This window comes from Drosophila bipectinata, chromosome 3R (assembly GCF_030179905.1).
Source record: "Drosophila bipectinata strain 14024-0381.07 chromosome 3R, DbipHiC1v2, whole genome shotgun sequence".
Lineage (NCBI taxonomy): Eukaryota > Metazoa > Arthropoda > Insecta > Diptera > Drosophilidae > Drosophila > Drosophila bipectinata.
Window position 1 is genome coordinate 3,381,302 of NC_091739.1, and position 16,778 is coordinate 3,398,079.

Genomic DNA, 16,778 nt, shown 5'->3' on the forward strand with positions numbered 1-16,778 from the left:
ACCACCCTACTTTATTTTTTGTACTTGCGTGAGTTGAACATTTTAAATAAATAATAACTACGAATGGCGCGCATTGATGTTTGGTGGATTGTCACGAGAAATTTTATAAAAATATTCAATATAGCTAAAATCCAAGGATTTGAACGGAGAAATCAATAGCGAACAAAAGCACAAGAAATTATAAATTCATGCGAGGGAGAGATAATGTAATTTAAGACGAATGTTGAAAACGCAGCGAAATAAACGATTCAAAAAATTGTATAAATAGGAAAACAAAAGTACTTTAGGTTACTGAAACTTTAAGTTATTTATAATTAAATAAAAATATATTATAAAATAATTGATGCGTTGGCTTTTTGGGCTTGGAATAAGTCTGAGTTAAAAATACTTTTATTTTGGGTTGCATTGCATATATATTTATTTAGATTTTTTGTTTTCATACTTAGGCTAAATGCACAGGCTAATCGGGGCACAAACATATACAGTATATATCAAAGGATGCATCGCAGGAGCCACATAAAACTTTTTGGAAATGGGCAGTAACAAACCATCAATGTTGCACATGCCGGATCTTGGGCAGAGGGCTAAAATTATTATAGAGACAATCACTTAAGGTTAAAATCATATTTTGATTAAGTGTAGTTTTCTCTGTTTCGTTTCAGTGGATGTTCAGATTATGTTGGCAGCACGCAAGAACCCTACCAGGTTCCTGCATGGCTCGCTGTCTTATCCAATGGCCGCCGTTATGAGCTCCGCCACATCCTGATCTGTGCTGCGCACGGTTAGATTCAGCGTCACACCCTCGGACAGTGCTAACTTGGCTCGGACAAGCACCTCGGCTCCGCCTCTGAAGGTACCTGTGAGGTTTACATTTTAAATGTTATTATTAATTTTTGTTTATTGTAATAATGTTCGATTGATTATTTACCCGAACAAAGCAGCGTGTGCAGGTGCGTGCCCTCAGGTACCTTCTCAGATAGGTTTGCTGCGCCTAATCCCAGTATTTTCACTATTGTATTGACAGCATCCTGTAATGTGGTAACCGCTGACAGAACAAAAGTGTCCTCGGCTTGTAGCCATTCTAAAAAACATAAATTAGTATTTTTAATTGGTAATTCAAGGAACTAGGAACTTCTTGCACATTTACCTTCGCTGTCAGCCGCATCCCAGGCCACCTGGAAGTTATTTTTCTTCGTCTTTTGTATCTGATCGGCAACTGTGATCTCCAAGTCCTCCAGCATGTACTCATCGTCATAGCCCTCGTCGGAATCCGGTTCGCCAGTGTTTGGATCGCAGTCTTTGACCACAAACCGCAAAGTGGCTCCAAACGTGGCTAGAAGAGATAAACTTTAGTAAGATTTTAGGATAAGGATGAGCGGACATATACCTATGGAACTGGCTGGGTCGGGTGGGAACTCCACTATGACAAACGTCGTCTGTAACTCATTATATGGTAGTTTGGGACACGGAATGACCGCCCGGGCTGTGAATCCTTCGGGCAACGTGAGCTCCACCCGCACGTTCTCCAGGAACTGGTCAGACAGCGTGTTGAGACAATCAAACTGTAAGACCACGTGCTGCCCAAAGATGTGCTTGATGCACTGCACAGTGTATTCGGTTTCACTTTCAGTGAGCTGGATGGGAGCGGTGCTACGATGGATGGGTCCCAAAACCTGGATACCCGGTAACTGGGCCAATCGAGCTGCGCTCTCCTCCTCTCGCGTGATCTTAGGCGGCCGTGGAGCACTGCTCGTAACCAACATCACATCGCTGGGTACCTCTACCTTGACGATCGCAGCCTTGGGGACTATTGAAATATCGAAACGTGTCTCCAAATCGCCATTCAGATGCTCAGATAGCGATTTTTCGAGCAGAGCCAACGAGCAGTTTTCCCTCTCAATGATGTAGTTTTTGTAAAGCTCTGGCTTCTCCGAGTTCAAGATGCTCAGGTAATAGGTGGCTCGATCTCTGACTTCGTCGTCGGGATCCATTTGGCATCGACCGAGCAAGACCAAAATATTACTCAGAAGAGCCGGACAAGAGGCTCCAAACTGGGCCAAGGCCGTGACAGCTGCTGCTCGCACAATCGGGCTCTCCAGAATAACACGATTGTATATAAACCTAATATACTTCGAAGGCGTAGCTGCAAACGGACCCTCCTTTCCAAGCAGATGGAGAATTCGCACCGCCAGAGAAACGTGCTCACAGTCCTCAATGAACTCGCACAAATGCGACAAGCCGGACTCCTTGGCATCCGCATTCTCCTCGATAATAGTGATGATTGTGTCCACAATGGATGTCTTGTACTCCAATCCACCTTCCTCACGCAGCATGCCGCTAAGGAAGTTCATGAGCACGGAGTGCTTGCGCGGATACTTGGTGCATAGCGCACAAATGGCTTGGACAACAACCACCTTGAATTCATCAGAGATTTCCGCCACGAAGGTGGATATTTGTTTCATCAGACGCTCCACCGAAGATTCGGCGCCGGTTTTCAGCAAGGTTGTAATTGCCAGCGTGGCCACTGACCGATTGGAGTCTGTGATCAAGCCCTCCAGATCGAGATTGCAAGTGGTCACCGCGGCCGGATGCGTCATGGCTACCTTGTTAAGCGTTCGTACTGCGGCAAAACGGAGGGTGGCCTTCGGTGAGCTGCAGAAAAGCTGCAAAATCGAAAATGCCGGCGACAACATCCGCGGATTTGTGTTCTTCAAATTGACAATGGCATGAGCCGCCTCGTAGATCACCATCTCGCTCTTGTGGCGCAGGCACGACTCTATGAACGTGAAGAGCGGCGAGTCGGACAGTTCCTCGGCGGGAATGTCTTCCTCTTCGATTAGCTTACAAGCAATGCGAATCTACAAGAAAGGGAGTGCTATTACACACTTCAAATGTAAACTAACTGAAATAATGACTCACCAGCATGCACACAGCATAGGGGCTCTTCGGGGAGCCACGAGTTAGCTTGTTGACCAACTTCGAAACAGCCAGCCGGTCGGACTTGCGGATGTGGTAGAGCAGTCCCAGGGCGTGGTACTGCACCATGATGTTGTCACTGTTCAGGGCTTCCTGGGCTTCGTTGGCCCATCGCTTGACCACGTCGCCGGAGGTACTGGCCAAACGTAAGGAGCTGACCAGGGCTGCACAGGAAACGGCAGCGTTCTTGTCCACGATGCACTGCTTCATGTAGCGCTCCACAGCCTGCAGCATGGTGTTGTCTGTAATGCTGCAGAGGGCACGAATGGCCGCCGCCCTGTAAAGATCCTCCTTGCCAGTCATGTCTTTTGTTAGCGAGCTGGTGACGATGATCACATCCTCGGCAATCGAGCTCAGCTCCTTGATCCCGAGGTAGACCATGCGACGCAGCACCACATCCTTGGACTGGAACAGCTTAGTCATGGCGAAGAAACAATCTGTGGCCTCACGGGCCACCAGCTGCTCGCCCTGGTTGATTAGATAAAGGATCTTGGTGAGGATGTGGATGCACTTGCGGGCATTCACCGGTGTTTCGTTGAACGTCCGCGTCTCCTGCAGCACCGACGTCTTCTCCAGATTCTGGTACGCATTGCTCGGCCCTGTCGATTTGGAGTGGGATGATCGTTGTTGTTTTTTGAGCGAAAAATAATTCATTTTCTCCGTGAGAACATTCGGAAATTTTAAGGCAACTCGGTGTTTGTGGTTTTTTCGTTTTCTTTTCTCTGTGTGTTGGGGTTAGTGGGTGTGATTGTGTGTGTGAGTGTGTATGTGTGGGGGGGTTAGTGTGTGAGTGTCTGTGGCAGTGTGCGAGAAGGAAACTGTCGTTGCCAGCGGAGCACCTTCCAGCAACTGGAGTTTTCCCTGCAATCCGGCTTCAAGCTCTAAGCCCAGTGGGCTGCAGGTGCTGAATAGCTACTTACCGTCCTCCTCCTCGTCTTTTTCGCGGCGGAACGAACCCATTATCGGCAAAGTTTCGTTAAAAGCGTTGATAAAACAAATTAAATGCCTTTTCGGCTGCGCTTACACGTCACTTAGTTTACCCTGTTCTCGGAGAGTTGCCACAGAGTTCAAAGCTTAAGCTAAGGTGGCATCCCTGTTCTTGTCTTGCATCCGCCGGTATCTGAATTGGTCTCTTTGAAATTACATCTTTATTTGAATAGTTAATTTATCCCATTCAAATTTGGAAAATAAACCTATTAAAACGGCAATAAAATTGTACACTCAACATACGTTTTGCGTGTATTTTTTGAAAACACTATTTGTTAAATACACAAAAATAAAAAGTTTATTTCACATATATTTTTTGTATTAATTTTATAACTAAGTTGTTTCAATAATACAACATAATATAATAATATTTATTTTAAAAATTATAATAACGCTGATTTTATTTTTACATGGTAATTTTATTTTAATGAAAATCTTAATGTCAAGTCACTTTGAATGAGAATTAAAAGAAACCCAGTGACTGATGAAAAAACCGAATTCACCAAGGTGGTGTTAAGTTCTAGAAGACCCATAGGCATTAGTTTGTAATCAATTGTGGACACATGTAGCCAAAATGAATGGACGACTTGCTTGAAACGTACATCTGCATTCTGAAGGTCAATGTGTTGTAAAAGGTCTCCAGTTTTTCGCGTCTATACGAAAAAAATAGTAAAAGATTTGAGAATATTATATTGTATGACAGTTTCATGACTTACTTCCCGTAGCATTTGATTGCTGATACGCGCCACCATTACAAGTTCCATGAAGGGGACTGACAAAAACACCAAAACGACCATGGCCAGATAAAAATCAAAGGGCTCCTCATTAATGTAATGGTCGGCAATAGCCATATACTGATTGTAAAAGCCTAGTGTGATTCCGATTAGGTTCATCAGCAAAGAAAGAACCATTGACCAGTCCGTAAAGCGAAGATATCCTTTGGAAAGGATGGCGCAGTAATAGTATTTTTCGGCCAACTCATCCAATCCGTCCGCCAATTCGCAGAAGCGTCGCATCCTGTAATATGGTTTCTGCAATCCCATTTGCACGGGTGTTTGTAGCATATTTGCCTCTTTGACGATATTTTCTAACTGTTGATTAATAGAGCTTAGCACCAGATCAGCAATTACCAGGCCACCAAAGAAGCAATTATTTATCTGATTCGCCACAATCACGGGTAGCATCGTCCTTGCCGTTGCAAAGCTCGTCCATTGCAGTTCAGGGTGAGCCCTTTTCTGGTAGAGGCTCAGAGTTCCGTACTCGATCAAAGGACATGCAAAAGTCTTAATTGTGCTGTAAGTGAATGATCTTATGACCACCTTCAACGAAATGTCCAGCGAGTTTAGAATTTTAAAAAGTGGCACGCTGTTTTGAAACCCAATAATCTGGCTAGTTTTCTCCCATTGAGTCACATAGTTAATAAGGCATACACATACGTTCATATAGCAGTATATCTCTATGGTATGACTCCTGCTGAGCTGGCCTATGGAAATCTCCTTGTATACATGCCAGATATAATATGCTCCGAAAATCGAGGCCATTGCAAAGCAATAAGCTGTAACTAGTTTTGAAAACACGAACTTTCTTCGTCGAAAATCAAAGCGACCAAGATATACCCCAAACAGGATATTGAAAAATATAATTATAGTCAGGCATATTAGCACCAACTGGCTGTGAACTTTGTACCAACGGAATTTGGCTGGGACTAGCCGCTGCCAGGCGAAAAGCAACCGACGTATTTTCCTTAAAACGAACCTCATTGCACTAAATTGTGCTAGGAAGTGGTTACGTGTATAACCTGCGGGTAATTACAGTCTTATCACTGATTAAATAATTTATTTCCTAAATTACTCCTAAAACCAGTTGTAAAAAGGGATAGCGTTGATTCTCCTTAGGTTTTACTTTTCCTTAATTACTCAATGTAAGGGCACAAATGACAAAAACAACATGCTATAACTTTTTCGGTTTAAACGAGAAATAAATATTTTATATTTCCAATTTTATATTATTATTTTATTGTATATTATTTCCAAGAAGAAAAAAGGATTTTAAAATCTTCTAAGAACAAAATAGGTTGTAATAAATTATAAAATGTTTATTATATATTGAATATGTGTAAAAATAATTGTTAAGTAATATAATTTTTGAACTTCTTTCTTAATACTTGTGGAAATAATATTTTGGCAAGAATTTGCTTGGTGTTTCCCTGTTCAATTTGAATATTCGTTACCTAAAATAAAAACAAAAGTTTACCAGCACTAAGGCAAAGATTGGATTGAGGCGATTCCCAGCACTGGGTCACAGCTCAGGAGTCTGGCAACTCTTACCACGAACCCAACTGGACGCGACGCAGATGAAAAAAGAAAACATTAACGCCAAAACCCAAGATAATGTACTCTAGACCCGTCGCCTATAGACCTAAAGTGCAGTCACGCGTCGCCGGGTGTGCCCGTGAATATTCAAAGATGAAATAAATCCGTAGAACAGCGAAAAGTAGCAGCAGAAGATCGCCAAACTGCGCCCACCTCCCCAGAGCTCCCCCGTGCCCCACGCCACTGACAACGTCAGTAATTCAGCAATTTCTCCGGGGGCGCTCCGCTGGACAAAAGTGTTTGGGTTGGCGTGAGCGTATAAATAAATAGCAGCAGAAAAAGGCTGGAAAATCTGAAAAATCAGCAAATAGAAAGTGTATACACACATGCCGCTGGCTGCAACTAAATGTATGTGCGTGTGTGTTTCAGTGAGTGTGTGTGCGAGCAATAGAGAACGCAAGGTGCAAAATGTTTACCAAAAAGTCGCACGCGGATGTGAAGAAGTCGACGGCGAAGCTACAGGACTGCAAGAAGGACTCAGCCTCCAGACTGCGCCACCTCCGCATGATATTGGGTAAATGTTTCAAGAGCTCCCCAAGGTCCCGCGTTGGCGGTTTCATAATTTATTATTGCAATAACAATGAAACTGGTTGCTCAGTTGGCTGGCATTTGTTTTCTGGTTTCATGTTGTTTCTCTTTTGGGCAGGTGGGCGTAGGTCCGACCATTTTCGCTCCACGGTGGCTAACTCAATGACGTTCTGCCCACAGTCGGCGGAACAAAAGTGGGGCTATGGCTTTGGTCATTTCCTGTTGGGCGCGAAAGAGCCATTCCCAGCCTCAGCCAGCCCCACCCCCTCCCGGGTGCTCACCTGCGAAAAACAGAAGCTTTAATTTATGCACAAAACGGCAAGAGATAAAAAAGCAACGTACACTTGCTCCCGCTATGTGGCAAGCGAAAATGTGTGAAAAACGTTAAATGATAAACGAATGAGCGAGCGAGTCGAGGCAGTCTAGATTCGCTAAAACGGCCAAAAGTTCTTGGACCTTGCAGAAGGAAGTGGCAGTGTATAACTGATAAGAGCTTTAGTTATTCAAATCCCTGGCGCCCATGGAATTTAGAGCTATTTCAGATAATTTGGACTATATTAAGCAGCGCAATGTACAGCAAGTACTGCTTCGAGTGCCGATATGAGCAATGCACCCCTAACAGCCCCCTCGCCACCTGGTTTCAGTGGCTTTCTTTTGTGTCACCTCGCTGAACGATTTCCAACAGGTGCCCCTCGATACATAAATACAAATACACCTGGCTGACACCCTCCGGTGCAATGTGGCTGCTATTGTTGGAAGTTTCTTCCTATTGTCCCTTGGCAAATTACACGCATTAGACATTCTTCCCAATGGCTGCGTTCCCAATTGTTTTTGTTATGGTTTTACCTAGTTTTTTTTTTACAATACCACACTGTTACCATTTATTTTAAAATAAAATATTATTTTATATATTATTCACAAAGCTTATTAGAAGAAATGTATTCTATTTATAGAATATAAGTCTTCTTTTTGTTTTTAATATTCTTAATATATTTCTTAAAAAAAGAAAATACCGTACGTTTTTTACGGTGTACCTTCAACAGTCATCATCTTCTTTGCGTTTGGCCTTCTGATAAACCGGTTTTAAAGGTTTCTCGGTCTGCTTCATCACTTTGTTTAGCTTTCTTTTGCTTTTTACTGCTTTTGCTGATGACAGCAAGCCGGCAAAGGCAGTCGGCCCACCCACCGCCGCTCTGTCCCCTTCCTGAATCATCACAAACGCTGAGCACCCATCATAACGTGTTTTTTTCCTTGCCAGAAGTTAATAGCTCTGGCCCCCACACTTGCTCGGCATTGCTGGGGATCGTCATGCGTGGTTTTCTATAAAGATAGGTTGGGAAATATTGGCTGCCTTTTGGCTGGTTTGGATTTGCAGTGTTATCAGTAAAAACCGTGCTGGGACCAGGTGCTCGATTTGATGTCGCCGCACTGCGTTTCGTCATTATCTTGGTTGTTGCCCCCACTTCCACGGTGTCTTATCGCCGATGCACAGCAAGAAACTATTAGCCAAATTGCAAACCAAAAAAACAGTTCTCTACGGAAAGAGAATCTACTATTTCTACTATTTCCTACTATTCTACTATTTCTACTATCTATATAATATAATTGTTTGCTTTTGCAGATAATGTGGAGCTGGAAGAGTCCAAGTCGCTGTTCGAGACCAACTACAGCCATGTCTACTTCATCCTCTACGACACCTTCATCCAAGCGGAGGCGAATCTGAAACAGAAAGGTAACTAAAGTCCCAAATCGGCTCAAAAACATCAAAACTTATAACTATAATAGATGTTTTTATTTTAAATTCTATTTGTTGTTCAAGAGGCATTTTGTTTCTGTAAAATAGCCACCCCTTCCGTATATTTTTGAGTTTTAAATGCTGTTACTTAAGAGCACTTAAAAGTCGACTTATTTAACAAAACAAACCCTTGTTTTGACCCATTTAATTTTGGCTAATTTGCTCGTATCTTTTGAGACGATTTATTTTCTACCAATTAAGAAAAGCAAACTGCGACGACATTTAAGCCCGTGTCTTGTTTGAGTTTCGTTTATCTTTATGCTCTGCTCCGCTGAGTGGAGATAGTATTGGAACGGAAACACACACACGATATTCTAAATTGAACTCCTCTTCTATTCTTTTACCAAAATTTTTCTCTCTATTTTTAAATCTCCCTCCTGGCAGAACTTCCGTTTCACATTGGTAAGTTATGTGGTTTCTTATTGACACTTTGAATTGACCATTAAATTGCATCCGCGCCTCCTCCGCCTCTACGTCTTGCTTTCGGAATTAGTTACCATACTCTCATGTCTTACGTCCATCCCCCATGCCCTCCTCTCTTCTCTATGTAAACCTCTATAACTCTGAATGGCACCATTCTGCTTACATACTCCTTATTCTTGTTCTTATTCTATTGTGCTTGTCCAGCCATTGGCATGTATCCTTAGTGCATACATGAGCTTGATTACCCTTTCCATGGCTTGGCTTTCAATAATCGCGCTTCTGCCTCTTCCACCCAGTTCACAAGGCGCATCGCGAGGAGTTGGACGGTTCGCTATGGCTGCTGGAGAAGATCCTGTGCCTGCTGCCGGAGCTGCTGGCTCGTCGCTGGCAATGCCACTCCCTCAGTCGCATAATGGCCAAGCTGTTGCATTTGGGAAACTCCCCGAAGCTGAGACGCGAGGGTGTCAGGTGAGTGCCTTAAGAGAATGTGAAGAAACAATAAAAATAATGTAGTTTCTATGTTTTTCAGATATTTCCTTTTGTGGTACCAGACGCTGGGCGAAAACGCTCCAAACTATGTGCATGCGATGTACGCGGATCTAATTCCTGGCCTCATCGTTCCCCAGAAGGGAGTCAGCGGCCCAGATACCGAATTCAATGCCTCGGACTTTCTCAGTCATCCAAACATGAAAGCAGACGGTGGAATGGCCTCCGTATTTCACGACAACGCCTTTTCACACCCGGTGCAGAGCTCGGAGCTGGTAGCCTTATTGCCGCCGTCGTCCAGTGAGAAGTCTGCTCCCCCCGATCCGCGAGATGGTCTGGAAGTGCTGCTAAACAGCATGGTTCACACGGCAGCGTGTCTCAAGTGGCGCGACAATCGCGCCCAGAAGGACCACAAGGCATTTGCCTTTTTGCTGCAGCGTTTCATGGACGTCTTCCTGCCAGTATTTTCGCCCGGATTCGATGTCAGCTGCTCCATCTACAGTCCCCGGTTGGACCTGCCGGTGATGCGGTCGATCAACAAGAAGGAGGAGGTCATGGCGTCCTGTGTGGTTGTCTTGATAAACTGGGTCTCGCGATTTACTCACGAGCGTCTTTTGAGTCACCGCTTGGACTACACCCTGCACATTGAGGACGTGGACCACGTGCGCTTGCTGGGTTACCAGCAGGGCTTGATTGTGCGGGACGTGTTCTACGTCAGTCGCGAAAACATTAACTTTGTCCATGAAGTGTATCGTCAGGCCTTCTTGCTGAACTTCACCTCCAAGCCGCAGATCGAAGCTATTCGAACAGCCATTGCAGTGTACAGGGACTGGATGACAGGAGAGCCACCGCCATTTTTATTGGAGCCAAATGACGACCCACCTCCCCCATCCACGGCGGGTGGAACTCCCAGAAGTCAGCGGCTGCGCACGCCTTCCTACGTGGGAGCTATGGCGGGATCGAAGGATCAGCTGGCCGTCCGCGCGGGAAGACAGAATGTTTTGCAGGTGAGCTTTGGTTGTCTATGCTTGTGGGTCAAATAATATTCAATTGATTTACTCTAAGGTGTTTGTGACCAATGCCGCTAACGTGTTTCTAGTTAACACAGCCAACCTGAACATTTGCTTCCCCACCCGGACAAAGAACTATCGTTCCACACCGCTGGAGGAGCAAACGGAGATCTGCAAGAAGGTGCTGAGCGTTTACCGCACCATGGTTATGAACACAGAAATGGACTCGCGCACCTGGGAGCAGCTGCTCCTCGTATTGCTGCAGGTTTCATCGGTGGTGCTGCATCAAAACAACCATCACCAGGCTGGCGGTGGTGGTTCGAAGAGTGGCACTCTGGGTGGAATTTTGGGATCGGCTATATTCCAGACCCTTATTGTAACCTGGATACGAGCGCATACCAAAGTTCCCGTAAACGTCCAGCTGTGGGAGAAGTTCTTAAATGTCCTGCAATCGCTGACGCACCGCGAGGAGCTCATCGTGGAGTGGAATAAGACGATGCAAACGCTGACTAGGGTATTTTCCCGCTACACGTATGGCATCAGCTTGTTGGACCTCCCGCTGGATCGAGTGGCGGAGAGTCGAGCGGAGAAGCGAAGACGCATTGGCAGCGTCTGGCAGGGATCGGGATCGAGCAGCACTGCCAACGGCACTAACACCGTGGCAGCTGCCACTTCACAAAACAGGCAACGCGCCTCACTGGCGGAGTCCAGCAGTATTCGCTCGGAGGAGACCTCAGCGCAGGTTCCCCTAACAAATCATCCTCGTCCCCACCACCAGCACTCGCAATCACAAGGAGGGCAGGGAACGCGGCCCATTCCGCTGACTCCCATGCTAAGCAGGAGTTACAGCGAGGGCAGCTTGGCTTCGGCAGCAAGAAATTCGAGGATTAGAAGACGCCGAGCAGCTACGCCAAAGCCGAAGCCGCTACAACAGCCTCAGCTGACGGAGAATCGCACCAATCCTCAGGATTTAAGGCGAGCTATGTCCCTAGATTCCTTGTCTCGAAAGGGGGAAGAGGAGACCGACAGCTACCGCGAGGGAGACAACGAGAGCGGAGCCGGCTCCCGGAGTCCTTCGCCCACGGCCAGTAGTGGGATCGAGGGTGGCTCCATCAAGGATGCCCAACTGCAAATAGATGCGAGCTTGGATGATGCGAATTCAGGGAGCTACGGCAGTGGGAGTAATTCTGGAAGTGTTTCTGGAAGCGGGCGTCGATGTATCATCCTGGGTGGGTCGGCGGAGGGCTGGCATCCGGACTCCACCTCCATTATGTGGAAGCGCATGCTCGGTGCTCTGGGAGATGTGAACCGGATTCCCAAGGCGGAGTTGCACGCCCAGGTGTTTATGCATTTGCTCGAGATGACTCAAAACTTGATCAAGATCAAGCAGAACCAGGGAATATCCACGGACAATCAGAGCACGCCACCGCCTCCTGTTTTGGTGCCACCGATCGGAATTGTGGCGCCCTGGTGCTATGGTTCCCTCACGTTGGACAGGTCCTTCAAAAAGGGCAAGCTCTGGGCCCTGCAGTTGCTTTGTTCTCTGGCGATTCAGGGAGCAGTTGGAATGCAACAACTGCCGCTGTTCTACCACGCTCTCCACCAGCTGTTGACTGGCGAGGATCGGGATTTGATTTACGCCATACTGAAGCACTTGGAAGGGCCCAGGCTGCTGAGTTTGCTGCTGCCGGGACACACTTTGTTGCTTCTGGATTTGGTGCATGCGAGTGCTATACTCTTGACCTCCCTGGAGGTTTCCCGGAACACTCCCAGAGCAGAGGTGGCCGCGCTTCTGGGGTCCCTTTTGTGCTATCCGTCCTCGCTGTTGCCACGTCCAGTGCTGCAGCCCTCACCGCAGAAGTTTGAGCTGATGGAGTGTCCCGACCTACAGGATCACATCTTGAACATTGTGCTGAGATGCGCCAGAAGAGAACCCTCGGCCAAGGCTCGTTGCATAGCTCTTTCTCAGCTGGGTCAGTGGCTGCTTCTCAAACTATCGCAACCTTCCTCGGGATCGTCGGCCTCGAGTCGAAGCAATTTGTTCCAGCAGGCCGTGCCACACCACAAGGATGTTCACCCAAAGGAGACGCAGGTGTTCAATCCCCGGATAAAAGAAGTGCTCCAAGTTCTACTCCAGGCTCTGCAGCTGAAGCACCACACCATTGCGATGGTGGCCGTGGATTCCCTAAAACTCTGTGCCGAGCGGGGTCGGCAACTGGCGGCTATCGAGAGAGTTCCCCAGCTTATAATCACTGCCCTGTGCAAGGCTCTGGAAATCCAGAACGTAACCAAGCCGAAGGACTCCGATAAAGTGGTGCTCACCTCCCTGATGCTGTGCCTTGGCGAATTCTGCATGGCGATACCCGCCTCTCTAATGTTGACTCCCTTCAACGAAAAAGGGGACACATTGGTGCTCCAGGTTCTAAGGGTTCTGCTTCAAGTGGCCTCGGGAGCGCCCCGCCACGAGAGAGTGAAGCTAACCGCCGACGATGACTTTGATATGCAGATCGCCCACGACGACCTCCAGGGGGATGGACGTTTGCCGGAGGCCTCCTACCAGACTTCGGAAACCATCCAGGTCTGCATAACGGCCATCAAATTGTGCGCCAAAGCGGTGTCCATGCACCTTGTCACCCACATCGGCCACTTTCCCATGGGCATCGGGGCATCCCGACTCAGTTCTATGGTGGAGGAGCAGGACGATATTGGCAGTGCCGGGTTCGGTTGTCAGGTAGAAGCCCGGCGGGACTCCGTGGAGCTACCTTCGGTGGTCAGTGCCCAGAACATGCAGCTGTTTATGCTGAACTCGGGTCTGGTGGCCAGTTTCATCGAGCTACCTACTCTGAAGCTGCCCGGAGGAGGTATTACCGCTGGTTTGGTCACTGCCGAGAAGCAGGTGCGCGTTTTGATGCGAGATCTGAACGGCAAGGCCTGCTGGGATGCCTCCATTCTGTACTCAGAGCCGCGAAAATCAGAGGAAGCTCCTCCAAGAACGATGCCAAAGATTCATCATGCCCAGCCCCTGGATTCCATGATTTCGTCCATGGTGACTCATGAGCTTCAGACTCCACGACATACACTGCGTCATCGTCCGCCCGGAGTGCTCCCGGTCGCCAAGGATATGGCTCCGGACTTGGATCAACTGGATGATATGTTGGCCTACATAGGACACACGAGTCCGGAGTGTGTGGCTCCCACGGTGAGCCAACTGAATGCTCCCAGCAGCAGCCCGATAAGCGGAAACCAGGAGGCACAGGCCATCTCGGTTATTTTGAATCAACGCCTCCTAGAGCAGGAATACGTTACCCACTCGGCGCAGGCACCCTCTCCGGCGTTGCGGCACGCCAGTTCCAGCTCCTCGCTGCAGCAGCAGGATCAGAGATCCATCCACAGCACTACGGCTTCCTTTGATTCCCTGCCCACTCGCACGGAGATGCCGTTCCAGTACTGCCGACTGCTTTTCTCCCACCTGGGATTAGCTGGCTGGGAGCGACGCTCGCGGACGCATCTGCTTCAGAGGAGCGAGAAACTCATGAGGGAACTGCGCAATGTAGACCTCCAGAAGTGCCGGGAGACGCACAAAATGGCTGTGATTTATGTGGCCGCCGGTCAAGAGGATAAGGGAAGCATTCTGAGAAATATTAGTGGCAGCAGTACCTACGAAATGTTCGTTTCCGCTTTGGGCTGGGAGATAGATCTGGAGACGCACAATGGTTTTCTTGGAGGACTACCGCGCCAAGGATGCGGGGCTACGGCTCCCTACTACGCGACGCCCTTTCTGGAGGTCGTCTACCATGTGGCCACTAGAATGCCATCGGACTCTTCAGAGGCCATGCTGCTGAAAACGCGACATCTGGGCAACGATGAGGTGCACATTGTGTGGAGCGAGCACCACCGGGACTACCGGCGTGACATCTTGCCCACCGAGTTCTGCGATGTCCTCATTGTAGTCTATCCACTGAGAAACGGCCTCTTCCGCGTAACAGTGAACAGGAAGCCGGAAGTGCCGTGGTTCGGGCCGCTGGCCAACGAGAGTGTGGTGAGTGGAGCCTGTTTGGCCACCTTGATCCGGGCCACTGCCATCAATGCCAGTCGAACGAAGCGCGCCGCCCTGCCGCTTTACCAGCAATTGTGAGTAGTTCGGGTTAGCTTGTTAAAATCGAATCAGAACTGATCTTGTTCATGTTTTGTGTAGCTACGAGGAGCGGAACCGATCCCTGGATAGTGTGTCTTCCAGATACAAAGAAAGCACCACGTTTGAGGACTTCGCCAGCCGTATTTACAATCCCATGCCCCTGTCTACGCTGGGAACTTTAAGGGAGTCGAATGCCAGCAGCTCGGCAGCACCGTTGGCCTCGGCCCTTCTGGACCATAATCGGGCCTCCGTGAAAGGTATGTTACATAGATTCCCTATATTAAAACAATAAAATTATAACATTTATATTATTTTCAGGATGGGTTCAAGCATCTATCGATTCAGCGCCTGTAATGGGCTTAGTACCATCTGCATCAGCCGGATCTACGGCAGCTATGGAGGCAGCCACAGGAATGGCCTCCGCTTCCCCACGCGGCCCTCGGAAACTGGGCGCCCCTTTCAAGAACGTGACCAAGAAACACTCGTTGCAACAAATCGTCGTTGGGGGCGGCGGTAGTGCCAGCGGGGACACACCGCCCGAGAGTCCGACTTTGCCACAGCGACGCTTTAAATAATACTTGTCCCTATCCTTCTATTCCCGGTACTAACTGCACCCATTCCCTAAACCCAGCTATCGGGCCGTTGAAAAGGCCAAGCCAGGAGGCCCGATGCGATGCAGAGAGTTCTAATGCAAACGAAAAGTATTGCGAAACACGTTTTCCCCCATCTTAGTTGTACTTTAATTTGGTTTCCAGCTTAGTCTAACTATCATTGTATTAACTATTTATTTTACGCTGCGCCTAATCAAAAGTTGATGCCTTTCTTCCGATTCCAAAATAGTACTGTGTTGTAGATTCGTCGTCTTACTTTTGCGAATTTTTACTTAGTTACAAACATAATTTTTACGTATTTATTAATGAGCGCTTTAGCATAAAGCGTTTCCATGTTGCGTCCACTCACTAATTTGAAATTATTTAATTTATGCACTCAATTATGTTATTGCTATGTTGATGTAATTTACGAGTATGTAGTTAGAGAGCTTTAAGCATTCGAGTGCAAACTGAGTGTCGCTAGCTGACCAATTGCTTTATTCGCATTTACTCTCCTCTGATCTAGGTTCGAGGCATCTGTTATTCGTTAATATTATAATATCACTTATATTTTATCATCTTTTACGCTTGTCAACGAGATGAAGATTCAAAGAATTCGAAATTCGTTTTAAGTGTTGCGCACAAAATGCGAGGAAAATCAAAATTCGAACTTAGATCCCACTACTTGCTCTGCCCATTTAAAGCAAATGTCAACTACTAGTATTATGTAACCGAGCTCTATGTATAGGTACTCTATTGTTAAGGTTCTCTATCCAATCCCCTGTCAAATGGCGATGGCAATCGTCACTAGAAGCGTGAGTGAGCAGATCAATATTATAATCATAATTAGAGAAGAAAACGGAAATCTGTATCTAACATAGTTCAAAGAATCGCCTTTTATTTGTGTGTAAAAATTGAAATTGTTAACAAATGATTTACTAACATGTCTAGGGATATCCTTCATTTGTATTTCACTGCGAATTGTTTCAACGAATTGATCAAATTGATAGATTTATATTTATATATATTTACACCAACATATGTTAATTTCGTATTTATGTAAAATGGGCAACCTTAAAGTTGAATGCAATGCCTTTTTGTTGCACAAATGTTTTATGAAATCTGTAGACTAATTACCACACTTAATCTTAAGCGAGCAAACATTTTTTGTAAAAAATAAAACAAAAACAAAAAACCAATAAATCGAAAAGCAAACTAAAGCTACGTGAAATTTGTAACTAACACCAAGTAAAAGCATTATATACAACCTAAATTTACAACTACGATTAAATGTGTATTTTAATTTACTAATTTATTTGAGAAACAATCGAGTATTTTTCGTATAATAAATAACATGAATTTCAAAGAGTTGAGCCCTACCTGGCTGCTATTTACTTTCCTTTAGTGGGCCAGATGTTGTTAATACTTTGTAGTAATTAACTGGACACGCAATCGCTCTACTGACACTTATTACAC

General features: G+C 46.5%; 3 protein-coding genes and 1 long non-coding RNA gene across 6 annotated transcripts; 1 reads left to right on the top strand and 3 right to left on the bottom strand.

Moving 5' to 3' along the window:
* Positions 1-388: 388 nt before the first annotated feature.
* On the bottom strand, positions 389-4,053 carry gammaCOP (coat protein (coatomer) gamma). 2 transcript variants are annotated; one of them, XM_017245449.3, is made up of 6 exons: positions 3,897-4,053; positions 2,920-3,575; positions 1,388-2,858; positions 1,148-1,333; positions 929-1,081; positions 389-857 (listed from the first exon to the last, which is right to left on the bottom strand). In XM_017245449.3, exons 1-6 carry the CDS (start codon positions 3,934-3,936, stop codon positions 727-729), a joined length of 2,637 nt encoding a protein of 878 aa, XP_017100938.2. In that variant the 5' UTR covers positions 3,937-4,053; the 3' UTR covers positions 389-726. The 2 variants fall into 2 exon arrangements, with proteins under 2 accessions (XP_017100938.2, XP_017100937.2); XM_017245448.3 differs by lacking the exon at positions 3,897-4,053 and having other exon boundaries at positions 2,920-3,845.
* A 309-nt stretch (positions 4,054-4,362) lies between these two features.
* On the bottom strand, positions 4,363-5,723 carry Gr97a (Gustatory receptor 97a). The gene is made up of 2 exons (XM_017245452.3): positions 4,680-5,723; positions 4,363-4,616 (listed from the first exon to the last, which is right to left on the bottom strand). Exons 1-2 carry the CDS (start codon positions 5,721-5,723, stop codon positions 4,383-4,385), a joined length of 1,278 nt encoding a protein of 425 aa, XP_017100941.2. The 3' UTR covers positions 4,363-4,382.
* Positions 5,724-6,282: 559 nt separating this feature from the next.
* On the top strand, positions 6,283-16,668 carry LOC108128076 (probable Rho GTPase-activating protein CG5521). Of its 2 annotated transcripts, XM_017245446.3 has the most exons (8): positions 6,283-6,849; positions 8,485-8,595; positions 9,043-9,060; positions 9,378-9,549; positions 9,611-10,574; positions 10,633-14,708; positions 14,773-14,969; positions 15,031-16,668. In XM_017245446.3, the coding sequence occupies exons 1-8, from the start codon at positions 6,744-6,746 to the stop codon at positions 15,285-15,287; spliced, it is 5,901 nt and encodes a 1,966-aa protein (XP_017100935.2). In that variant the 5' UTR covers positions 6,283-6,743; the 3' UTR covers positions 15,288-16,668. The 2 variants fall into 2 exon arrangements, with proteins under 2 accessions (XP_017100935.2, XP_017100936.2); XM_017245447.3 differs by lacking the exon at positions 9,043-9,060.
* On the bottom strand, positions 6,870-7,530 carry LOC138926582 (uncharacterized). The gene is made up of 2 exons (XR_011443145.1): positions 7,206-7,530; positions 6,870-7,144 (listed from the first exon to the last, which is right to left on the bottom strand). It is a non-coding gene; the product is annotated as an uncharacterized lncRNA (long non-coding RNA).
* Positions 16,669-16,778: the final 110 nt, after the last annotated feature.